This window comes from Saccopteryx bilineata, chromosome 3 (genome assembly GCF_036850765.1).
Source record: "Saccopteryx bilineata isolate mSacBil1 chromosome 3, mSacBil1_pri_phased_curated, whole genome shotgun sequence".
NCBI classification, from domain to species: Eukaryota; Metazoa; Chordata; class Mammalia; order Chiroptera; family Emballonuridae; genus Saccopteryx; species Saccopteryx bilineata.
The window spans coordinates 261,396,451-261,422,541 of record NC_089492.1 but is presented as its reverse complement, the minus strand read 5'-3'; the positions used below and the strand labels follow the sequence as shown (position 1 = coordinate 261,422,541).

The window sequence follows — 26,091 nt, the reverse complement described above, 5'->3', positions numbered from 1 at the left end:
AGATTTTGATTTAGTAAGTTTGGAGCAGAGCCTGAGAATCTGCATTTTTTCTGAGTTTCCATGAGAAGCCATTGCTGGACTAAGGGCCTCACTTTGAGTTGTAAGGCTTTAAAAGCAGCAGTGGCCCTCAGCCCTCACTGTGGATGATAGTCATAGGGGAGTTTAAAAACCCGTGATGCCAGGGATGCCTGGTTACTTAGTCTAGGGTAGAGTCCAGGCATCTTGTTTTTCCAAAGCTCCCCAGGTGATTCTGACATGCAGCCGAGGTGGAGAATCACCGCTTTTGAGAGGATTTGAATCTTGTCTGCCGGAGTGCCTGATCAGGTAGGCCTGGAAAAGATTTCTCATCATTATTTGAAACTCGGGATGTTCTTTAGTGCAGCCTGAGACCCATTGACTTTTCTTTGGCTCTGAACTCTCATTGAGTGAATTCAGACTTCTTAAAACTCAGCAGTTTCAGATGGCAGCATTTTAAAAGTGTTCTTTCATTAGGGTCAGGAACACAGAAATGTTCTGAGAGGGAATCTGCTCTTCCACCTTGCCGATAACACTAACAAGAGCAGAAAGAAAGTTGGCCTGTCTCGGTTGTTCTTCCGCTTGGATCAGCATCAGGAGAATTCATATTATTATCCACATCAGTTGCATGGTTGCCAGTGATGAAGGGGGCATTGAATTGAAAGCCAATTTAGTGGACCTCAATCTACTGATAGTGAAGGGGCTCCCCTCTCCATTCAGCTTATCACATACCCTTATATGTAACTGGAAAGCTAGGATGAGATTATAGGAAACTGGTCTATTGTCAATAATAATGACCCCCCCCCCCCCCAACCATACATACATAACCCACGTATCTGAAGATTCACTTTTCACATACTGCCTGTTGAAGAGCTCAAGTTTTGGGCATTATGAGAAAGTTTCTCACAGAAGAATGGGTTGGGGTGGGGCTTAGAGCTGAGCTTCTTATAAATTTCTGCCTCATTTCATACGTCTCCAAGGTGGGAATGATATATAATTTCTTTATCCTTGACCCTTTCTTGTTGCTTTTGACTAGAGACTAGTCTCAGAAATTCTAAAAGTGGTATTTTATTCTTTCCAGTAGGAAAAGGAGGTTTTATTATCAGCGTTGGTCTTTGGTTAAGTAATCTTGGAACAATCTTGTGGAAATTTTACTCAATAACCAAGCCAAATTAGAGCACATTTGCAAGAAAGCTAAATCTTATGGTTCTAATCTGTGTGTATCATCCCGGGAGGCCTTCCAAATGATTATCCCCAGCATTCTCTTTGGCGTTTCTGGTTAGCAGCTTCGTTTTCTGTGATATGCCACACAAGAAGGAAGAGCAGTGATTGATTTCTGTGGTTAAATGTTTTGCTTTGTTTTTTAATCTCTTTGGGGTCTGGCCTCAATCCAGCATTCTCTTTCCTGTTGCTCACCTCTGTATTAAGGTCATATATTTAAAATCTAAATAGGCCATATTTTCTGTGTCTCTGTGCTTCTGTGCATGCTGTTCCCTCTGTCTGAATAACATTCTCATACTTTTCCAATAAGCAAATTTGTAGCATCCCTTAGACACAATTCAGATGTCAGCCTCTCTGTGGAACATGTGCCAACTCTTCCCGCTCATTCCAAGCCCTCCCTGCATTGCCAGCTGATTATTTTCTTTGTCCCTCTGGGATTTTGCACCCCCCTTCTGGTATAGGCTAGGGGATTATAATGTTTTTATGTTAGTCTCTAACAAACTATAAGCTGTTTAAAGGTAAGAATAGATTTGCATCTTTTATTTAGTAGGAGATATATTAGTTGAGTTATATGAATGAGGAAATGAAAGAGGAGAAAAATAAGAATAGAAATAATGTGTTCTGCTTTCTTCTTTTGGTGAAATTTTAATAAACTGGACTTCTAATCCTCTGCCACTCCTGGGCTAGTTTTAGTAGCGATTTCATGGGAAGTTTTGAAAAGGAAAAGATGAAAAATTGGTGTTGGAAGTTTGTGGGGGTGAGTGGTAGCCAGTAGCCAAGGAGCTTGTTGAGTTTACATGGGGAAATTAGATGTCTTCTACATGTTATCCTGTTAGTTGCTCTTCTGTAATTATAAAATGGATTCTGGGAAGGCTGTTTATATTTTTCCAAAATGCCCCCTTTGACATATAATTGAGGTTTCTGTTGATCTTGGATAAGAAAGTTTACTTTGTATGTTGATTATACCAAATCTCAAATAATAGCTGCCTTTTCTATAATGTGATGATGCAAATTCCCGGGTGAGTATATTGGGTTTGGTGAGTCACATTTCAGACCACTTATAGAATCAATCATTTGACACCTAGTCCCAGCAGGGATTTTGCTGAATTTAGCTAATCTCTGCCTTTGCACCTTTGTCTTCATTGCAGCTCTAAAACCCAGAATTGATTTTTATTTCTAGAGTTGCCTCCATCATTGGGCAGGTGTTAAATACTAGTAGTATCAAAATAAAACAAAAAAGGGCTTAATCACAAATAATTGAGTTGTACTGGTCAAAAAGCCCTTTTTTAATCCTGTTCAGAGTGAAATTGATGTGGTTTCCCCCCAGCTCAGTCTTGTTTATTAAGAAAAAAGTGCCAGGGCTATTCCAAAAGCCGGCTGATACATTCACCCTTGCCCTCTTCTTATCCCCTCTGCCTCCTCCCCCAAGCCAGTTTTGGAGACAAGCCCTTTGCTGCTATGAGCAGAACGGAGCTCCTGGCAAAGGTCAGAAGTAGTGATCACACTGGCAGAAGAGAACTCCTGGCAAAGGTCAGAAGTAGTGATATCACACTGGCAGAAGAGAACTGTGGGGTCGCTGTGGTCAGGTGCTGCTGGCACTTGGCCCTTGTAATCCCTGAATAGAAGAACGAATTGGCAACCTAGAGGAATGAATGCTCCTGAGCCAAAAATCTAATTTTAATCTGCATATTACATACTGGTAAACTTTCCTGGGAAGAAAAAGACACTCATAATGCACCTCTATATTGTGCTGGCAAAGAACCTGGTGTTTGGGGCTACTTGTCAGGAGGACACTGTTAGAAGCCATCCTAAGTTTATCTTGAAACCTTTCAGTTGTTTAATAACGCTCTGCATGGGTTAAGAAGTTTGCTCTGGAGCTTGTATTTCATCTCTTCTGTACCTCCTTTCCTGCCATATTTTCTGGAAGGAGGGACCAAGTCAGTCAGTGTGCTTCGTGTCTTGCCCTATTGATTGTCCCCATCATTTATGCACCTTCTGTTACTCATTTCAGAAAGATTTCCGAGTGCAGGAACTCCCACTGGCCCGTATTAAGAAGATTATGAAACTGGATGAAGATGTGAAGGTGAATTCACATTAATTTTATTTATATGAATGATAAAATGATGGATAGGTTATTGCTCACTTCTCTAGAGCTCAGAGTTTAATTAAACAAAGATGAAAATATTGTTATTGTCTGTTACTTTTTCATTTGGTTCCTCATAAAATTGTTAAGTGAGTTAAAATTGATCAGTTTGAATTACTGTATGGTTTTTCTCAGAACCTGGGATATCCTGTTTTATAGATGTTGAAAAGATGCTGAGTGTTCTTTGAATCACCCAGTTCTTTTCAGCAGGTAGAATAAACATGTAGCACCAAATCAGCAAGACAGTGCCATCTTACTACAATCTCTAATTTGTTGATCTGAGGTCTAAGAAATATTTGATAATGATGTTGCATCTGTAAGTTTTACGTGAATAATTCTTGTGAGAAGGGTATACTTGGAGGTGGCCGTTACTGTATTCCTAGGAGTCCGCCACACCCTACACCTCTTAGAGAAAGAGCGACTCTCTCCCTACCACTCAAAACTAAGTCTCTTGTATTTGTATAGAGAGCTGACAGTTCACAGCAATTTTCCTTCCTATTAGTTTACTTCCTCCTCATAGTATCCTCATGAGACTTGATGGGATAAGAATTTTTAGTTTTATTTTATAGATAGAAAAATAGATAAAAAGGTTAAAAATGACTTGCCCAGGATAGGAAAACCAAGATCCCTTTACTTATCTCCTGCTTTCTTAACCCCAGAGCCCTTCCAATGGCTCTATTCTGTACAGCCTCCCGGAGGATTCGGAGCTTTGTTTGAGCAAGGGCTTACATTACTTGAGCACTACTACGTTCCAGGTCCTGTGCTGGGTGCTTTCACATATATTTTCTTATTTGATTTACACAACACTGGAAGGTTATCCTCTTTTTTTAATATGTAAAAAATAAGGCCCAGAAGGATGGGAAGCCTTAGTTTTTGCCTGAATCCTTTGACTCCTGAACTCATTATTTTCTCCACACTGTCTCTCCTTGGATTATACCACTTACTGGCTTTACGGCCCTGGGCAAGTTACTTCACCTCCACCTCTCCTACACCTTCATTTCTCTAAAAGGCTATTATGAGAGTAAGAAAGGGCATGGTAGATGCTAGATAAGTATTCTTTCTGCCTCGTTCCTTCTACCTGCTTTGTCCTACTTGTGGGTTTATTTTACCTTGGGATCTCCTGAGGCTACCACCTTCTCATTTTTCAACCCTTGCTCCATAGTCCAGTGGCAGGACATGAGGTAAGGGACAAACTAACTGATTTGAATGACTTACTGATGATTGACAGGGAGGGCCTATGTGTGTTGCAGATGATCAGTGCAGAAGCCCCTGTGCTCTTTGCCAAGGCAGCCCAGATTTTTATCACAGAGTTGACTCTTCGAGCCTGGATCCACACAGAGGATAATAAGCGCCGGACTCTACAGGTAATGGGATAACTGGGCAAGCAGCTGCCCTTGACTGCTTCTCTTGCATGGCTTTGGACTAAAGATTGTTCTTCTTTAGCCTCTGTCAAGCTGACATGTGTAATTAGCATCTTCCTCTACTATTGGGAGGCAGGGATACCTTATAGCGATAATAGTATTTCCCCAACAAGAATTTGCATCTCTCGCCTGGTTTTCACAACTCAGTGACTGAACTGTTCACATGGTGAGCCCTCACTATGAACAAGAGGCTAGCATGATATTTCTGTTTCCAGATAAATGATTGGAAGCCATGGGAGGCTCCAGGAAAGGACAATCCCAGGAAGAATCTGTTTTACTAACCTCATTAGCCTTTTTATTTCTTGTCAGCTTTCCTGGAAATCCTTTTTCTCTTTTTTTTTTTGGTTCTCTTTTTATTTTAATCCAACAAATCACCACTCATATTGTATGAAGACTCCTTGGCCTTTGGCTCTAGGGGCTCTCCCCACAACAGCCAGGTCCCAGCTCTTGGAGGAAAGGCTTCTCCCACATAAGAGGAAGGGTGTGACAGATAGAAGAGAGCGACAGTATTTTAAAAACATAGCCAAGAAAATAAATTATGTTTTCTCCTCTTGTTTCCTCTTACCTCCAAAGTTGAAAATGCATGTATTTATTCTACAAATACTTATTAAACACCCACAATATGCCGAGCACTCTTCTAGACTCTGGGGATTAATACACAAAACAACAAATCCCTACCCCTGGGAAGCCTGCATTCTAGTGCAGCTAGACATTAAGAACTTCCTTATGCTGCCTTGAAGATTTGTAGATGTAGAGAGCCAATTGAAGTTACTTTCAAGATTAATTAAGATTGGCCCTGGCTGGCTGGCTTATTGGATTGATCATCTCTCTGGGGTATGGATGTCCCAGCTTTGATACTCAGTGCACACAAGAGAAACAACTATCTGCTTCTCTTTCTCTCACTCTTCACCTTCTCTCTCTCTTCCCCTCTTGCAACCAGTGGCTTGATTGGTTCAAGTATGGCCCCAGGTACTGAGTATAGCTCTATTGGTCCAAGCATCAGCCCCAGACAGGTGTTGCTGGGTAGATCTCAGTGGGGATGTATGTGGGGGTCATCTCACTATCTCCTCTCCTCTCACTTAAAAAAAAAAAAAAAAGATCAGTTAAGATTAAAAAATAAAGTGTGCAAAACAATTGAATGGGCCCTTCAAAAAAGAAGATTCCAGATGATCAGCAAGCATATGAAAAGGTGCATAACATAGTTTGTCATCTGGGAAATACAAATTAAAACCACAATGAGATACTGGTTTATACCCACTAACATGGCTAAAATCCAAAAGAAAATTGATAATACCAAGTGTTGGTAAGGAAGTGGAGTAACTGAAACTCATATACTGCTTGCAAAAATGTAAAGTGGTACAGTCATGTTGGAATACTATTTGGCATCTTTTAGTAAAGTTAAACATATCCCTGCTCTATGATTCAACCATTCCAGTCCTAGTTACACAGTCAAAAGTGTGGACATTCTTGTATAAAAATGTTCATACTGATCTTATTTATAATAGTATCCACCAAGAGAGGAATATATAAAAAAATTGATATAGTCATAAAATGAATTACTGTTCAGCAATAAAAGAAACAAACTATTGATCCATACAACAACATGGATGAAGCTCAAAACCACTATGTTAAGCAAAAGAAACCAGAGAAAAAAAATTATGTAGCACCTGATGACATATACTGTCCATAGTGATAGAAATCAAAGTTGTGGTGACCTCAGATTGTGGGGCAGGGTAATATTTTTATCTAGATAATCGTCACCTGGGTATATATATTTATTAAAATTCATCCAGCTGTGTACTTTAGATACCTGTATTTTATTGAATAATAGTAATAATTCAGTAAAAAATTAGCACTTAACAAGGCAAAATTGCCCTGCCCAGATAGCTAGGTTGGTTGGAGCATCGTCCCGAAGGGGCAGGGGCTGCTGGTTTGACCCCTGATCAGGACATACAGGAGCAGGATGATGTTCCTGTCTCTCTCTCTCTCTCTCTCTCTCTCTCTCTCTCTCTCTCCCCCTCTCCCTCTCCGTCTCCCTCTCCCTCTCCCCGTTTCTCCCTTCTTCTCTCTCTAAAGTCAGTACAATAAACATTTTTTTAAAAGGACAAACTAAAAATGTTAAAAAGACTAAATATATATATGTTTTCAAAATACTTTAGAACACTTTGGTGTGTGTTTGGAGGTGATTATTATTTCTTTTTCTTCCCTCATTCCATCCTTAGATGAGCCATTTAGATAGCTTTGAGTAGGTGACATCATCAAGAATGTGATACTATATCGTACTAATCTTAAATTAGTCCTGGCAGCTTTAAGATGTTCCCTGCTTCGGTAGGATGGGTTTATTATCAAGCTGGTAGTTGGCAAGAATGGTGGACTGGAGTTTTGCATTTCAGTGGCTTGGGGCCATCACAGACAAGGAAAGGAAAAAACAGAAAATTTCCATCCCCTTCTATTTTGTCTGATGAGTCACCTCTTAAGATGTGATACGTAGAGGTTGCTAAGGATTTTTGTTAGTAGGATGACCGTCCCAACTTTTTATTATGAAAAAATTGAAATATAAGCACAGAGTTTATAGTGAACACTTGCACACTCACCACCTGGATCCTACCATTAAAATTTTACTTATATTATCCCCATATCTCTTTGTCCCGCTGTATCAATTGTCTTCTATTTTTAAATGAATGTCAGAGTTTACTTTTCCCTAAATACTTCAACATGCATATCTTTCACTAGAGTTCAGTCCTTTTTTTCTGTTTTTTTTTTTTCTTTAAAATTTTCATAAAGTGTTAGTATGTTGGTTTTTAGTTAAAAAAAAAAAAAGAAGAGCCTGACCAGGTAGTGGCGCAGTGGATAGAGCATTGGACTAAGATGCGGAAGAACCCGGGTTCTAAACCCTGAGGTCGCCGGCTTGAGCATAAAGCTCACCAGCTTGGACCCAAGGTTGCTGGCTTGAGCAAGAGGTTACGTGGTCCGCTTCTGCTGAAGGTTTGCGGTCAAGGCATATATGAGAAAGCAATTAATGAACAACTAAGGTGTCGCAACGAAAAACTGATAATTGATGCTTCTCATCTCTCTCTGTTCCTGTCTGTCTGTCCCTATCTCTCTCTCTCTGTCCCTGTAAAAACAAACAAAAAAAAAAAAGAAAAAAAAAAGAAGAAACTCTAATTTTATTGTTTAAAGAAAGGGAGTGTCAATCTCAGAAAGAACTCCCTTCAGAGTGGGCCTTGGTTTCAATATCATTAGTTCACAGACTCCGATGTCTGCCCACCTGAGCCTCTATCTAGTAACTTCAGGCATCCAGTATTTATATTACATTAAACAAGATTTAAACCATGGATTTAATATTGCGATTTTGAATTTCAAAATAAAAATTACAGTTTTGTGGAAACTAAGCTACAGACCAGTGAGTAGAAAAAAATTGCAAAAATTAATGAGTTAAGATTTCAGCCAGGAGATTCAAAAAAGGTTTTAACTACTTGTGAACCAAAGAGGCAAGGTATTATTTATTTATAATATTATATATATATATATATTTTATATCTATTATTTATGGACACTTAGTTTGGCTTAGGAGCTATCGTCTTCTCTTATAATGTGGAGGGTATAAAGCCAGGTGAACTAGTTTCTTCCCAGACTAACTTTTCACCTTTTGTTTTCCTTGTTACAGAGGAATGATATCGCCATGGCAATTACAAAATTTGATCAGTTTGACTTTCTCATCGATATTGTTCCAAGAGATGAGCTGAAACCGCCAAAGCGTCAGGTGAGCTGGGAAGGCGTAGCTGCTGCTGCTGACTGAAGAGCACCGTGTGTGTGGGTGTCAGATAATGCTCCTTTCCCTCTCAGCACACATCATTGGCTGTTTCTTTTGCTTCTCCTTCTCTAGACCAGATCCATCTTTAACATCTTCTGTTTCTCATTTATGGACACTTTTAACTCAGTGCCACTGAGGTAGTATTTCAGTGAAAATTAAAGACTTTAGTTATAAACAGTTAAAAGTGTAGCTCATTTCAAGGTATCCTAGGAATTCTATCAGAGTTCTTAATCTGGGATGGGAAAACATGCCCAGCAAGTTACAGATATTAGATTTTCAAAAAATGGCCTCTCTGTGTGCACAGCAGTATTTGCAGAGTGAGTGGACTTTGGTTTTCTCTTACTCTTGATTGTGGTTCTCTATGTAGTACTCTGGCTACACATTAGAATCACCTGCTAGGGTTTTAAAAATGCTAGTGCCCAGGCTCCCCCCCCATACCAGCTGAATTGGAAGCTGAGAGGGGGAGGCCCAGGCATCAGCACTTTTTAAAACTCCCTAGCTGCTTTTAATTTGCAACCAAATTTGAGAACCACCATTAAACTGTTCTCTAGGCAATCATGAGAAAGAATGTAAATGTCCGTCTGTCTGCCTTTCCCTGTCTCCGTCAGCCCCTCTCCAAAGGTCACACCAATTATTATTTTTTTTCAGCTCTTAATTGCAATAGTAGTAGACCCATGTCCTGTGTAACTCAGTCTCAGGCACACAGGTTGCATGACTTGCCGGGTGATAGTGGAGACACTTGGGGAATTGTGGCAGAGTCTGGCAGGGGCAAAGCGATGCCTTTTTCTGCTTACCTTGGTTTGTTAATAAAATTTTAAGTGGTTTTAATGAATTATTTCATAGTATATTATCCTTAGAAACAGTCATTCAGCGATCCCATGCTGTCTCATATTAATAACCAGTCCAGAAGTGTAGGAGAAGTGGGCATCTTAAAGGACATTTGTAATCCTGACCCTGCCTGGGGGCCTTTGGATTAGCAAGCCCTCTTGTCACCTCCTTACTAGAGCAGGGAGCCTCACTGTGTCTTCGTTCTTTCTGGGCAGTCTTTGCTACTGTAAACATCCTTGACTGGAAGCTGTAAGGTGTTCAGAGGAGCTTTCAGTCGGATGTTTACAGCGGCAGGCTGCCACGGTCGTCCCCAGCTGCACCTCGCCTGGGAAACACGGCAGGTTAGTGCCCGTGGGCTCAGTCCCTCCTCTTGGGGTGCTTCCCTCCTCTGAGGAGTCACTACAACCAGAACTCAGACCACTTCTCTTCCTCCAAAACAAATGAGGCGACACACATGCTCTCTTGTTGAAATTTGTTTTGTTTTAGAAGCCACCTTTAAAATCAAGGTGGTGAGATGTGTAACAAAGTCAGGCCTTGCTCCTGCTCTGTGTGCTAACTCCTGCTTGTCCTCTGTGGGCTTCCTGCTGAACCAGAGGATTTGGAGAGAAGGGTCATGTCCTGCCCCTTCCTCCGAAGTGCTCAGTCCTTGGTTCTCTTAGTGTCTTACAGCTCCTTATTCCACCCTACCTTCACTGAAATGCTGTTATCCGTCTCTTTTTAAAGTGTCTAGCTGAAACAGCTTCTTGTTGTCTGGACTCAGTTTTTTTTAGGGGTTCAAGCCACTGATTGGCATCCTTTTTGAGACAGTTGCTGCCTGCCTTTGAAAGGCTGAGATTGCCAAAGGCTGGTCTGAAATTCTAAGGTAGCACTTTTACTCCTATGTAGACATGAAGTTTTCCCAAGCTCCAAATTGGCGGGTACCTCCTTAAATCCTTTAAAAGCACCACTCTCCAAAATTCACCCTTTCAGAAGGAGGCAGCAGTTCACTCTGCTACTGAAGTGAATGTCCTTTTTTTCCAGTCTGGGGCTAGCTGCATGACACTGTAGTGATGGCCCTAGAAGGTGATGCTGCTCATTCTCTGGCTTTGTCTGTCAGTCTCCACTTCTGAACACATTCCAAGAGCAAGCCCTCTGGTTGGGGAGGCCACATTTCAAGCTGGGCAAGTACCCCGTTTTGAATTTATCCAGCCATTCCAAGATTGTTCTGGCACTTGGAATGATGTTCCCCTGCTGGGGAAAGGAACGAGCTACAGATACTGAGTTGGGGATCTAAGGCCCTTGACTTCTCAAAGGTGCTTGGGAATTTCTCTTGTTCTTCAGGGAAGCAAGTAAAAACTTTGGAAGCAGAAGTTGAGACCTGACTTCTACCCCACTAAAGCTATGAGTTGAAAGTTCTGCCCATTGAAATACCATTTTCTCTTCACTCATCTCTTCAAACTAAGCATAATCATTCCCTTGCTAGCTTGACCTCCATTGGCCGAACGTGTCTTCATAGCGCTGAAGAGCCTTAGCTATGCCTCCTTCTGTTCCAGGGGTTTGAGAGCAGTCATGCCTCCGTCACCATGCGAAGCTAGGCACCTCTACTAGACTGAGTGTCCTGGACACTGCCTGGTTTGTAAACAAGTGAGGAGGCTGTAGTGGGCAGCAGAGGAGAAGCTCTCTACCTGCTTTGATAGCTTTTGGCAAAAAGTATTTTGGCTTCTGAAAGGAGTATTTAAAGGGTTTGCTTTTTGTCTGGCAAAAAGACCATATTCACTTGTACATCAGCTGCAGCCAGGGGTCACTGGATACGAAACAATCACAGGCCAGGGCTAGGAAATGCCAATGTCTCTCTACTCCCTGACTTCCCATAGGTTTGTTCCGGGGAGGCTCTCAGTACCTTCTTATCACCTGAGAGTTTTTTCAAGACAGGTCTGGACTTTAGTGATTGGTGTTTTTTATAAAGTGGGAAGGGAGATCTCAGTGGAAAATAAATACACTGAAGTCATTTCACGAGCTTCGAAAAAGAGCACTTTCTTGGCTAAAGGGAGGGTATCAGTATTTTATCCCTTTCACAGCCAAGATCTAGTTGACAGGACTGACCTTTACTTACAATAGTGGTAAGTTGGAATTGAAGTGGAGGTGACATTGTCACAGTTAAGTTGTTCTGGTAACCAAGACTAGGTGCAAATAAGAGAGGACCTTCTCCTCTTCCTCCTGCCTCAGCATGACCACTTTCAGGGTTCAGACTGTTTGGGTCTGAAGCACAGAATACATTACCCTAAAAAAGTTAGTTCATGTTTGAGGACTAGCTCTGAAACCCACAATGTTGCAAGTGTGCCTAGACTGAGTGGATGGCCATCCGGGAACCTTGTCATGAAGAGACCCAAGTTTCTCAGAGGCTGTATATCAGCAGTTCTAGTTTTAGGATCCTGGGATTACCCCCAGCCCTGTTCTACAGGGCGTATGAGCTTCTCTCCACACTAGGCCACAAAATCCTAGAGGTAGCAAGGAGGGTTAAGGACACTTTTCTTTTGGTAAAAGATGTTGTGTTCAAGAGAATTTGTTCTACTACCAACATGGGTTAAAAAAAAGTACAAGAATACCTCAGAGATACTGTAGGTTCAGTTCCAGGCCACCACAATAAAGAGTACAGGCATCCTGGGAGATACTGCAGGTTTGGTTACAGACCACCGTAGTAAAGCAAGTATCTCAGTAAAGTGAGTTGTAATATTTTTTGCTGGTGCAGTTTGTCAAGAAAACCAACTCAACACCTGGGAAGCAAAGCAAAGTACAGTGAGACACGGTGTGCCTGTTCTTTCCTGTGTCTGTCTGACTGGCTCTTTAACCCCATTCACTCAGCAGGGGCTTATGGGTGCCTACAAGGGATTGAATAGTAGGGACAGTGGAGAGCAGGAGAGAGCTAGGTTTTACCTATATTCTAACAGGGAAAGCAGGCATTTGACCAGGACAAAAACGTATAAAGAGGAAAGGACCGTGTAAGCACAGATTAGAGCACCTTCCTTAATGAGGGAAGGAGTCAATACCAACTTTGTCATTGCCACTTTGGGAAGCTTTGAGGCAGTCCGCCTCGAAGTTTATACCTTGAATAAGTGTCTTTTCCTCTTTTCTTGAACTTGGCAAACTTAACCCAGAACAAAGGAGTGAGTAAATTTAGCTAATTTTTTGTTTAGCCAGCCCAAGTTGTATGTTTCTGCTGTTTTTGTTGTCCCAGGCAGGGGCACCGTGTGTCACAGGGCCCTCCGGAGCAGATGCCGATCTCTGTGTCAGTGGTCAGGGGTCAACCAACCCTGGACCCTCAGGCTGTGACCATGCCGTAGTGTGTGTAAACATCCTACACTCTCAGCTGTGAGCTCAAGGTGGCTGGGAGAGGGTTGTTTACTCCTTCTGCCATGGAAAACGTCAGCTGAAGAAGGAAGTCTCTTCACCCGGCAGATCGGACAGAGTGCGACCTCCCTAGTCAGCCAAGGCAGCACCCCAGCGGAGAGCTGTCCCTCAGGCCCCCTGGGTTGCGCTTCTGTGGCTAAGTACGACCAGAACCAGATGTCACACTGGTTAGATGTGGCTCTCAGTGACCACTGAGCTCTCGACCTGCTGTGAAAAGCTCGACATTTGCCTACTGGTGTTCTTGATCCTAACATCTGATTTTGAAATTTCAACCCCGGACAAGCCCTGTGTCCCTTTCTCCTGCTCTGTCCCTCCTGAGGTGGTGGGAACAACATAAGGCGAGTGCTGCCTATTTGGGAGGTGGGGAACCAGCCCGAGGACACGTTTGTGCATCATCTCCAGTGCTCTCACTTAGCACTGTCCTCAGGTCACAGGCCTGACAGCGTTGACTGACAAGCGCTGCTAGTGCCTGGCTTTGAGTAAAGGGAATTGTCTGCCCATTTGCAACTCATCACACAATGGGCGATAACTCTGTACTTCAGAAAATTGGCTATATGTTTTGTGAAGCCTATGGAATCTGTTATTTTTAGTTTGATTTAGCACAACTGGTCTCTTCGAATTCCACTTTCCCTTGGCTTCAAATGTGGAGAGCTCAGCATTCAGCAGGCAACTGCACAGAGCCCGTTAGGGGAAGAATGGAAATTCACTCTGGCGGCTGCTGAGTTGGTTCTTTTTCTCTTACCTGCCTCTCCTTCTACCCCGCAGGAGGAGGTGCGCCAGTCTGTGACTCCTGCCGAGCCCGTCCAGTACTACTTCACGCTGGCTCAGCAGCCCACAGCCGTCCAAGTCCAGGGGCAGCAGCAAGGCCAGCAGACCACCAGCTCCACAACCACCATCCAGCCTGGGCAGATCATAATTGCGCAGCCTCAGCAGGGCCAGGTCTGTGAGCTGTAGAGAGTGCCCGCCCAGCAGGATAGTGCCTCTTAGGTTCGGGGTGGTGAAAGCCTGACCGGGGCAGAGAGGCACTCACATCATTATAGAGCACTGGATTTGAAGTCTGGAAACCCGGACCCCCCCCCCCAGACTCAGCCCCCGAAGGGTCCTGTCATCCTAATCTCTCTGGGCTCTGGTTTCCTCATGGGTCAGATGAGGAAAGTATAGTAGACAAGACATTCTTCAGGATCCTTGTGAGCTAAACAGTTTTAGAAGGAAAAACTGTCTAATGCTGCCATGAAGAGTAGTGGTGTCTTTGTAGAAGGCATTTCAAGTGGACGCGGTGCCTGCTGTCTGTGTGTCTCTGCCGGCATTGGACTTGTGCCCTTCAGGGGCCATCAGGCACGCATACCTCTCTCCCCTTCTCTCCATCATTTCTCTGTCCTACCATACTTGTGTCAGGTGACCTCTTTTTATATAGTAATCAGAGGAGTCTTTCTCTCTCCAATACTATTGTTGGGAAAGCAGTAACATCCATGTTTGTTGGGAATCATGAGGGACTACAGAGAACTCTTCTCTGAGCTCTGAATCCAAATGCCTGGCCAGTCATTAAACATTGATTATCCTCTGTAGGTAGAGTCCTATGCTATGTGTTGGGGACACAGGCATGAATAAAACAGTCCCTATATTTTTAAGAATTCACAATCTAGTTGGGGCTATAAATACCTAAAGATTATCCCACCGTGTGGGAAAGGTAAGATATTAGAATTGTGTAGAGCAAGGGTAGTCAACCTTTTTAAACCTACTGTCCACTGTTGTATCTCTGTTAGTAGTAAAATTTTCTAACCGTCCACTGGTTCCACAGTAGTGGTGATTTATAAAGTAGGGAAGTAACTTTACTTTATAAAATTCATAAAGCAGAGTTACAGCAAGTTAAAGCATATAATAAATCTGACAAAGTACTTTATGTCAGATTTTTGCTAAGTTTGGCAGAATAAATCTTTATAAAACAACTTACTATAGTTCAGTCTATCTTTTTATTTATACTTTGGTTGCTCCGCTACCGCCCACCATGAAAGTTGGAACGCCCATTAGTGGGCGGTAGGGACCAGGCTGACTACCACTGGTGTAGAGGGTATTATGGGAGTACATTAAACGGGGAACCTAAGAAAGATATGAAGGTGGTGGTGGAAGAGGATGTCAGAGAAGGTTCAATTAAGGGAATAATATGAGCTTTATGGGGAATAATGGTAATCAGTCAAAGGGGAAGGAGGGCTCTCCCAGTAGAGGGCTCAGCACAAGCACAGGCTTGGAGGTGAGAGATTGCGCAGGGAGGGAAAGGGTGCAGCATGGGGGAACATCTGGGCAGCTCTGAAAAGAGAGCCCACATCCCGGACTGCCTGTGTATTCTAGTGAGAAGCTGGATTTGCCCAGAGGAAAGAAAGGTGGAGTGGTGGTAGATTTAAATGTAATTATGATTTTTGGATTTATTATTTATTTTCTGCTCATTTTTTTTATCTAACAATTTTAGGTGCTTGGTATTTGCCCGACACCATGCTTAGGTGGGAGGGATTCAAAGATGATTGTAGCCCAGTCCCTGCTTCAAGAAGTTCACTGCACTGGGATGCCTAGGGGACCCTCTTCAGCTCTTGCTTGTGCCTCTGCAGTGGTGAGAGCTTCACCTGCCAAAGGCTTTATCCCTTTACAAAGCCAGCTTCAAGGGAGTCTGCTAAGGAATGGCTCTGATTGGCTGATCCTCCTAAGAAGCTTAGGGCTGTTGTGCCCCGATAGCAGGGCGCACCATACATGATTTGACAGCTGCCATGCTAACACAAGCCCTCATTTTCCTGAAGTGATTAGAAATAGATACTTTGGAAACCCTCTCAGGAAAAGGAGTTTAGTGAGTACAGTGATGAGTTGCCAGTGTGCATTTTGTTTTTAGTCAGCGAGGATATGATGTGTCCTCTCCTTTGCCACCTGGACGTGCTCATCACTGAGCTGATGAGGCTTGTAGGATGGTGAGGTGCATCCCTCCCGGCATCTTCCAGCTGGTGTATTGCTGTCTTACTGGTTCAGGGTGGCCTTGTGCTGTGGGACACTTTCTGGATGTCTGTAGTAATGGCTGTTTCAAGTTGAGTGCAGATAACCTTTGCAGAACAGAATACATACTAAAGTTGGAAGGAACACATTTTGATAAAGTGAATCCTGTGTTTTCTGTCATAAAGTTGGAAATTTATTCCTGGAGGCTTGGGAAATAGGCTGAGTTGAAAATTACAGTTGAGAATAGGAGATGTTTTCTGTTATTCTTCTCCACAGCTTGTGTTTTTCCTAGGGCCCTCTGTCATCTTTCTTCCCCGCTCTCCAGTTCGTCGTAATTTCTCCTTACTGTGTAATCCCTTGATTCTCATTTGTAGTTCCCAGGACACAGCCCCTTGCCTTGTAACTTTAGCTGCATACCAGACCTGTGCAGTCAGAAAGTAAGGAGCATCCGAGCCGCAGCACTGACGGAAGCCCATGATTCCTTGGGACTCCCAGGTTCCTCTTACTGAAGGGGGGGAGCATATCCAGACCAGGGGTTTGGGGTACAGGTATAGTGTAAAGGCTCTACCCTCCTCTTACCACCCCTACCACACACCCCTACCACCACCAGATGAGCAAGATATGATATAAAGGTCACATCTGGGGCTACAGTTTTGAGATTTGACGAAATGATTGACCCTTTGACAGTTCATGTCTAGTTTCTCAAAGGAGTGAGTGTCATGGGACTGCACTGCACTGGGTGTGTGTGAGAGATGCAGAATCTGCCAGGTCACACACATTAGACAGAAGGTACTGAAATCTGAGACTCCAGTTTCTGGGAAGTTAAAATTCTTGCTTTATTAGATCCTGTTCTCAGGGATAGCCTCGGTTAAGGTAGGTGTTCCTAGCATCCGGTGTCCAGTGTGTTCACCCATTTGCGCCTCCTGTGGGAAACTGTGCGGGGATGCAGAGCAGCCGCTGGCGGGGTGGGCTGGGGTCGTTCTGCTCCTATAACGGGGTGCACGTTATTTTCCTTAGTCTTGCCAGCCTTAGGAGTCCAGGATCCTGAATTTAGTAAATTCATACTGAGCCCACTTTTTTTTAGTTTACCCTCCAAATTCACCTGCTCCAGACTTGATTTTTGGCCATTTTTCAAGTGATCTGTCATGGTTGCTTTTGATTCTTTTGTGCCATATGTGCCTTCTGTCATTGAAGTCACTGTGCAGAGTTGCTGCATTTGAAGCACAGAGATGCTTTGGGCCTAGGCAAATAAATACTCTGTACTAGGAGCCTAAAATCTGTTTGGCTTTCACCTTTTATTTTGGTGAGTAACTTTCCCAGTGCTCTGAGCCCGAAGGACTCTGTAACCTGTGTCACTGTAAGTGTTGAGATCAGTTCAGGCATTCATGGAGAGGGTTTGCCCCTAGGTAACCACTCGTTATTCGTCCCTTGGTAAGACTATTGACTGTGAGCCAGAGCTCAACCAACTTTCTCCTGACTCTTCTTTTCAGACCACACCAGTGACCATGCAGGTTGGAGAAGGTCAGCAGGTGCAGATTGTCCAGGCGCAGCCGCAAGGTCAAGCCCAGCAGGCCCAGAGCAGCACTGGACAGACGATGCAGGTGATGCAGCAGATCATCACGAACACGGGAGAGATCCAGCAGATCCCGGTAAGTCCTGCCCTCCCTGTGTGGCACTCTGCTTGGTGTTAAACAGGAAATACTTAAAAGAGTTTATATCTATATATGTGCATACACAATAAAAAATATTATGTGTATATGTGTGTGCGCGCACGTGTATATTTTGTGTGCTTGTGTTTATCACACAGATATATACATACAGACAAAAATAAACACATAAATACATACATAGATACATACATAGAAACCTGTACTTCCATTACCCCACATTATAACTCGGGTCACTGCATGCTGCTTACTTTTAATCCAGGTTCAAGTTTAACATTGTGAGGCAACTCCTCTTAATTTCCCCTCATTCCACTTTGGCAGAGGAATCATTGTAATCACTATTCCATGCCGAGGCGCAAAGGCCCTGTGAGGCAGAGAATAAGAGAATTGAGTAGCAGAGAATAAGAGGGAGGTATGGGGAAGGCCATAAATACACTTGTTGCATATTCATGAGTCAGTTCCCAGTGGAGCCTGCAGCAAAGTGTATTTCTGGCTTTCATTTAACTTAGCCATTCCTCCTCTGTGTACTGCTGCTTCCTGTGTGCCTTGAGGGATTTCATTTCTTAGATTTGTTGGACTTTTGTACTTGTTCGTTTGTTAAAAACGTTTGTCTTAATACTTGTCATTTATACATTGGTCATTTACCACCAAAAAATGTAGAGCCCTTGCTGGATAGCTCGGTTTTTAGAGTGTCATCCTGATGCGTAGAGGTTGCTGGTTCGATCCTCAGGGCACATATGGGAACAGATCGCTGTTTGTGTCTCCTCCCTTCATCTTTCTCTAAAATCAGTCAGTGCATTTTTAAAATAATGTAGAAAGTGAGTGACACGGAGCATCCTTTTATTTCCTGCTCCTCGCCCTTCCTGTTGTAAATGAAATGTAGGCAGATCTAAATATTCACCTGCACTTGATTAATCACTTCCTCTATGAAAAAAGCTCAAAAAGTATCCTCAACTGTTTTAAGAGCTGTTGTTATTCACAGAGTAGTTGGCCAGGAGGAAGCTCGGGCAGTGGGATGAGTGTGTCTCTGTGTCTGTGCCACTTTCTGTCTCCTCTCACTCTCTCGCACACGTGCGTGCGCGCACTCTCTCCCCCTCTCTCCTGCCCCTGCCGCCACACATACAAAATTACCCATCACTTCTAGGGGTCTCGCCTCACTTTTTTAGCCACCAACCCCAAGACCTCTCTTGAATGGTTTTTATTCACGTGGATGCACCAAAACAAGTATGTTTAAGCCCAAGAAGGGTTCCCACTTTGTAGTAGCTTTACTTGGGTGGTTTTAGGGGGCACAGAGCTTTAGCACAAATTTCTTAGGGATTTCAGGGCCTCCTCTTCACTGTTCTCAGGCAGGTGTCTGAATTTCTAAACCCATCAGCATGCTTATAGTAGTGATGACCTTCAGGAAGGAAACTTTTCTTCTCTTTTGAAAGCCCAGAGGGTAGGCTAATTTGCTCTGTAATTAACATAAAAAGGCTTTGAGGGCCTGACCAGGCAGTGGCGCAGTGGATAGAGCGTCAGACTGGGATGCGGAGGACCCAGGTTCAAGACCCCGGGGTCACCAGCTTGAGCGCGGGCTCATCTGGTTTGAGCAAAGCTCACCAGCTTGGACCCAAGGTCTCTGGCTTGAGCAAGGGGTTACTCGGTCTGCTGAAGGCCCATGGTCAAGGCACATATGAGAAAGCAATCAATGAACAACTAAGGTGTCGCAACGAAAAACTGATGATTGATGCTTCTCAATTTCTCTCCGTTCCTGTCTGTCTGTCCCTATCTGTCCCTCTTTCTGACTCTCTCTCTGTCTCTGTAAAAAAAAAAAAAAAAAAAGACTTTGAGGTTCCCCAAACCTATCATTGTGGTAGAGGACTGAGGGATCTCACCAGATGTCTAAACCTAAGCCTAAAAGAAGAGTTTGCTTCTAAGAACTGTTTGGAACTATTTGGCTCCTGGCTATTCAATCACATTTGAGTTTCTGCAAAGCGCTCTTCTCAGCCAGGACGTGGAAAATCCTGACAGCCGTCAGTACACCGTCCTGCACCCCTGGGACAAGGCTCTAGTCTTTCATCCTGTGTGCCATGGTGGGGGTTCTCATGACTCCTGGGACCAGACACTGTCAGTCTCAGCGGACCAGGTCTCCTAAGCCTCCATACAGCTGCCTTCATCCCCACAAGCATCTTATTGTCGCCGGAAGCTGCATCGTGGGACTGAGGTCGGAGCTGAGGCTTGGCATCGCAGCTTCCCGGCAGCTCCTCTTGGCATATTCTCAGGAACTAGGGACTGCTGGTCACTACATTGTGCCCTGTCTCCTCTGAACCAATTCTTAACCGGTTTAGATTTTGAGGCCCTCCATCTTGCCTTAAGCGGACATTTCTGGAATGGTCTACCAAAACTTCAGAATTAGTCTTTCTTGGTGGTCCCAGTCCTCTTTGAGGCTAGCAGTTTCAAAGAATCAGTTTGATTTAACATCACTCGCAGGAGTGCGGCTTCCTCCTGTCAGCATTTTCCTCGTGTAAGTAAAATTCCCTTCAGTGACATTAACTCTTGAAGGCTAGGGGAACATTTGCTCCAGGACGGAGAGGCCTGTTAGCCTCAAGCTCACCCTGGCAACAAAGGAAGGCCTGGGCAGCCAGAGAGGGTGGTGTCTGGGCGCCCGATGCTGAGGGAGAAACCAGGTCTGCTGGTCTGGAACCTCTTCAGCACCAGGTCTCTGTGGATGTTTGCGGTCCTCTGCTGACTCTCCTCTGCTGGGCCACAGTTTCTCCTGTGTTGTGACTGCCTCGGTCCACTCTCCATCCCCACACTCAAAGCACTAAAACTTTCATGGTACGCTGGAGCGTTAAGAGCCTGAGTTAAGGCTTTTAGCACACAATTAAATGCGGCATGTGGTATTATTGTATTATCTGAGACTTAATCTTAAGCATGAGGGACTCTAAGGGCATTTTTGTAGCTTTGCTTTCCCATGATGGGGTTTTCTGTGAAAGGTTTATTGATTCAGCTTCCCCTTGGGAGGTGTTTGGCCAGAAGCTAGTGCTGATCACCAAAGATCCTAAAAGTCCCACAGTCCCCCATTAGGCCTGGCTCTTGGGGACAGAGATAGTAAAGCAGGCCAGCTTTTTCTTCCATGATGTGCAGCCTGGCAATGGGCAGTGCTAGGGCTGTGGTGCGGGGTGACAGCCATCTGCTCCCTGCTCCTGGCAGACACAGAAGCTGCTCTCAGCATTAGCTCAGCCATTCTGGGAGGGGGGTGGAGCAGTGTGGAGATGGAGGGGAAGAAGGCCCACACTTAAGGTACAAACAGTCTCATCGTGTTAGTCAGCCTTAGGATAAAATCCTAGGATAAACTGAGCAAACAGGTAAGAGCCAGCGAATGTGGAGGGTACAGCCAGCCATGCTGTTCCCACACATGTGACAAGATCCTCAGGGATTTTTTTCAAAATCCATTTAGGGAGCATATGCTTTTTTATGTTTGCATGACTTGGGTGGGGATGTTATGGTTTTGCTTGTTTTGACCTGTATTGAAAAGGAACTTTTCAGGGTAGGCTTCTTTGGAGGGCTCAGTGGGGTGGGGGCAGGAGCAGTTCACCTGCGGGAGTCGCACTCAGTCTCCTGTGGTCTGTCTGTCTGCCCTGCTCTAGGTGCAGCTGAATGCGGGCCAGCTGCAGTACATCCGCCTAGCCCAGCCTGTGTCAGGCACCCAAGTTGTGCAGGGACAGATCCAGACGCTTGCCACCAATGCTCAACAGGTATGTGCCCCAGCGCTGGGGACCAGCAGGAGCTGGCTTCTGGCCGGCAGGGAGTGCTCAGCACATGGCTGTCTTGCCACCTTATCCTTCAGCATGTGCCAGCTTCACACTCTGCATATCTATCCCACACCCCAAGGGACAGGTGGGGTTTTTTTTAAGAATTTTATTCAAAGTGTGTCTCTTATCATCTTATTCTGGATGGACAAAGAAGTGCAAGGCAGGGAAGTCTCTGCGATACTTGAAGAAAGCCTGATGGGTCTGCATGCATATCTAACCAGAGAAAGTGATTGACAAACTGCTTCATCGTCAGACTGAGTTTCAAACTTTAAAACCGAGTAGCTGTTGTGTCCTGGCACTTCCTGTGCCCTTCAGAAAGCTTACTTAGATTTTATCCCCACCTCCTCAGGCATCCTGAACCAGAGATTGCCCCCTCATCTCCTCTCATGCCCTGGGGTATTGCAGGGTGTGAGCCACAGGTGCCAAGGGGCCCTCTCCCTGGGCATGGAGACGGCACTGTGGGCATCATCTGCCGGCGAGGGGGGCAGCTGGTCAAGGGGAGGCATTGTTAATGGATTCTTTTGCTTCAGACCCAAAGAAAGCAGCAGTCATTTAAGAACTGGATCTGTCTGGCCCCGTTGCATTTCTGATGATGTATCTATTGACAGCAGTGACAGCGGAGTTTGTAGAGCAGGTCTCTGAAGATCTTGTTTGGGAAAAGAGGAGGAATGAGCCAAAATAATGCTTCTGAGTTCCAGATTGTCTCTGGGGTCATTAAAGGCTCTCATAAGGACTTGGGCTTTCCCTCATTTCCTTGGGGCTCACTGACATGGGATCAAGACCGGGCACACCCTTGGGTACCTCCCCCTCCCCTTTAAAAAGAAAAAGACTTTAACCAGGGATCCAAAAACTCGTTATGACCTGGGGTGGGGGAAATGAGAGGGGTTTTGGATCCAGAAACTAAAGCCCGGAGGTGGGAGAGCTGAGTGTTCAGAAGAGAGCTCCTGAGGGTAGCCCGAGTCCGTAACAGACCTTCATCCTGACAGCTGCATGGTAGTGGGTGCTCAGTGAGTGTCTGTCGAGTGAATGCCGAGTAAATAGTATGTAAATGGAATTTAAAGAAAAATGAAACTTCCTTTTCAGCTGATGTAAAGGGCAGTCTTGCTGGCTACAGGGCACGGTTAACCTCATCTGTGAGGAATATTTTCTGTTTGTCTCAGGGTCATTCATTTATTCCGCAGACACATCTTAAATACTTAATTTGCACTGGGAGGTCTAAAGACAAAACTTAGCTTCTGCCTTCAAGCAGCTGATAGGCGGGTAGGAGGAGAGAAACCCAAAATAAGGAACAGTAGTAAGGAAGCTGTAGGAAGCCCTCCCACAACTGTACCCTTCATGTTCCTCAGAGCCTCATGGTAGGCCTGATGGGTTGCTTTTGGCCATCGTGAGGACACTTGATAGGACAGTCCTGGCAGGTTGGCTGTAACGATTCCAGGAGATGGTATACAGAGGACATTACTAGTAGATGTTCCGTAGGTACACATATGCACACCAGCATGCTTCAGTCTTGTTTCTAGTCTGCCAAGCGGTTTCCAGTAGCTGGCATTTGATGATGCATTTTTACATGTCAGTAAATTTCTTCTAACATCCTCACCTAAGATTTTAAGTACATGTAATAAGTATTTTCCTTAACCTCCCCCCCCCCCCCCCGTCCCCTTTGGCCCAGAGGGCTGCATGTGGCCACTGTCGGAAAAAGTACTTCATAGGTTTGCCACAAGTGCTCCGAGGGCCAAGGCCACCTGCTCGCCAGGGTGTTTCATATTCCAGTCAGATAATCTGGGTGAGACGGGTTTGGTTTGGAGCCCACCTTCCAAGAATGAAAGGGACCACTCACTGCTTTGCCCAGTGTTTTGCAAACTGCCTTCACTGGCTGAAAGACTCTTAGGGTTTCTGCGTAATCCGTAAGTGTTATGCCCACTCGTGTCAGCATGTATGAGCTAGATGTTTGTTTGAGTTGAGCCTCAGGCCCCAGGAAGACCTTGGGGAGAAAGGGCAATAGGCGGCCATTAATGTTACGTGCTCCAGGGTCCTGTGTGTGGTGCCAACTCAAAGCAGCCTTTAGTGCTAGAGGGTGGGGCGGAGCCCTTGCGTTTCTGCCACTCATCAAGTACCTGTTTGATACCATGTCTTCTTGTGGGCACTTTGTTTCATTGTCTCATTTGCTCTTCACGACCCTCTTCTGGGTGGTGGGCTGGTGGGCCAGACCCTGCAGCTGACCTGCCTGCTCTGCCATCTTGATTCCTACAGATCACACAGACAGAAGTCCAGCAAGGACAGCAGCAGTTCAGCCAGTTCACAGATGGACAGGTAGGACACCCAGCCTGGGCAGGGGCAGAGGGGAGGAGTTGGGGGTGGGGGTTAGGGGATGACATCTGTGAGTTTGGATGGTTAGGGCAGCTGTCCCGTCTTGTGTTAACAATGAGTGGACAGAACTTGTTAAAACAAGTACAGTTTTTAAATCAGGGTGCCCATCCTGTAGATTTATATATAGACTTGTGGGAGCTGAACATAATCTTAGATATTATGTAGCCCAAATCTCCATTTTACAGATAAGTAAACTGAGCCCTAGAAATGGGAAATCCCTTGTCCATGCTCATTCAGTGGTTCATTGCAGAATCAGGACTAGAGCACAGGTCTCCCGTTTTCCTCTAGAACTATATGTAGTTTTTTTCTAAGCCATGCTGCTTTTTAACAGCGTGGATTAGTTGAAATGCAGAGAACATGTGACCTCTTAACCTCTCAGTTCCTGGAATTCAGTAATTCTAAACCCTGTGAGAAAAGAATCTTCCCTTTTCCCTCGGCCTTTCCCCTCATCTGTGGTCAGACACCCCTGAGGACACGAGATGACATGCCTGAGCTTGTGTTCTCTGCTGCCCAAAGGGAGAGGAGCTACGTCGCCCAGCTCTGGCTCCTGCCAGCATCAGGTGTTTGGCTCACATGCCAGGGCTCCTGTGACAAGGGGGCTTGGCTTTTGGTTTCTTTTGAGACACCTAGAAACCAAATATCCAATTGGCCCTAACCTTCCAAAGTGGCTGTGTGAGCATCTGCTTCAGCCATCGCAGGCCTTGGCTCTAGGACGTGTTTAATCCCAGGCGACCTCCTCCGCAGGGCCCGTGTAGGAAATGCAGGTTCAGTGTAGCCTCCACCTGAGCCAGACACTCGGAGGAGAGGCAGGGAGGGGTAATCCTGCTGCCCCTGCCAGTGAGGATTACTGAGAGTTGGGGAAATGCTGACTTCCAAGCTGCTGGTACAGTGGTTCGAATTGCTTGTGTTTGTCACAGAGGAACAGCGTGCAGCCAGCTCGAGGCTCTGAGCTAACGGGAGAGGCAGAGCCCAGAGAAGTGAAAGCCACAGGAAATGCAACTCCCTGCACCTCTTCCCCGCCCACTACACACACCCCCTCACACCGTGCTGGTGCCTCCTGTGTCTGCTGCTCCCAGCCCCAGCAGAGCTCCACATCCCCTCCTCCCTCTGACGCCTTGCAGTGGGTGGTGGTTGAAGTATCCGGGGCCCCCAGCCAACTCGAGGCCCATAGGGAGCTGCCTGCCCCTCTCCCAGGGGTGACCTCACTCTCTCCTCTCCACCCCTCGCAGCAGCTCTACCAGATCCAGCAAGTCACCATGCCTGCCGGCCAGGACCTCGCCCAGCCCATGTTCATCCAGTCGGCCAACCAGCCCTCCGACGGGCAGGCCCCTCAGGTGACCGGAGACTGAGGGCCTGAGCTGGCAAGGCCAAGGACACCCAACACAATTTTTGCCATGCAGCCCCAGGCAGTGGGCACAGCGCTCCTCCCCAGAGGACCCCGCCGACCTCAGCGCCTCCTGCGGGCTAGGACACTGGTGCGCTGCACCCCGCCTAGGGGCCGAGAGTCTCCAGCAGAAAGATGCAATATTTTTTATTTACTTTTTTTCTATTTTTTTCTCCAAGGAATCACTATTTCAGTATGTTGAGCTGTGTGTCCAATGCTATGAAATGAAAATATTAAATAACGTATTTATGGCATTTTCTTGAAGAGTGTGGTTGAAGAGAGATTTCTTTTGTTTTTCTGGTTTTGGTTCTTACCGCCACTTTATAGCAGCACATGTCCTAATGGGTGTATGTTATCCCCTGATGCTTGGAACGGCTGCTGCCCGCAGGATTTCCACCTTGTTCTGTCCTCAGATTAAATTTGGTGAATGTGTGTAGCTTCGTTTTCATTAGTGGTCCTTTGTCCTTGTCCCTGCTCTTGCCCTAGAGCTCGGTATTTGCATCCAGAGGCCATGGAAACATTCCTTGCGTTTAGGAGATGAACTCATTCGCCAAGGAGAGTGGACGGTTTCATTCCCAAACCCTACTCTCCCAGGGACCCAAGGAGACTAGAACTTTGTGCGTTTACATGCCTCCCCGTTTTTTATTTTATTTTTTAAATGCATTAAAAAAACCATGCTAGTCTCCTTTACTGCATGGACTTCAGACAGCATGACATGCAATAAATCTCATTTTAGATAATTAAGAGTCTGAGTTTTTGTATCTAGAAGCATTCATGGGGCCACTTTGCTTGGGAAAGGCTTGGAAAGGTTTGTCTGCTGTCAGGTTGAATGTCTAAAAAAAAAGGGGACCCTTTTGAAAAAAAAAAGGGAAACTTAGACTACATATCTGATTCAAACTGAAGTCTTCAGCTGATTTTAAAAATAAACTTCAGGATCTATTTGCTCCTCAGAGGTCCCTCCTCACTGTACTTCCTGGGCTACCTCTGTGGACCAGATTCAGTTGTGTCCTGTTTGGTTGAGGGTCAAGAGAGCATCTGTCATTGAGAAAGCTGTCTCCTTCAAACCAGAGCCCAGGTAAA

The 26,091-nt window shown here is 45.1% G+C and overlaps 1 protein-coding gene across 4 annotated transcripts in view; it reads left to right on the top strand.

Moving 5' to 3' along the window:
- NFYC (nuclear transcription factor Y subunit gamma) overlaps positions 1-25,751 on the top strand; it is a 70,237-nt gene extending 44,486 nt beyond the window's left edge. For 3 of the 4 annotated variants that reach the window (XM_066269504.1, XM_066269507.1, XM_066269506.1), the window contains exons 3-10: positions 3,248-3,319; positions 4,630-4,743; positions 8,468-8,563; positions 13,595-13,768; positions 17,293-17,451; positions 21,099-21,206; positions 23,511-23,570; positions 24,545-25,751. In XM_066269504.1, the coding sequence (XP_066125601.1) occupies positions 3,248-3,319; positions 4,630-4,743; positions 8,468-8,563; positions 13,595-13,768; positions 17,293-17,451; positions 21,099-21,206; positions 23,511-23,570; positions 24,545-24,976 (1,215 nt within the window). In that variant the 3' untranslated portion in view covers positions 24,977-25,751. The remainder of the gene's footprint in view (positions 1-3,247; positions 3,320-4,629; positions 4,744-8,467; positions 8,564-13,594; positions 13,769-17,292; positions 17,452-21,098; positions 21,207-23,510; positions 23,571-24,544) is intronic. The other variant, XM_066269508.1, reaches the window with a different exon arrangement.
- Positions 25,752-26,091: the final 340 nt, after the last annotated feature.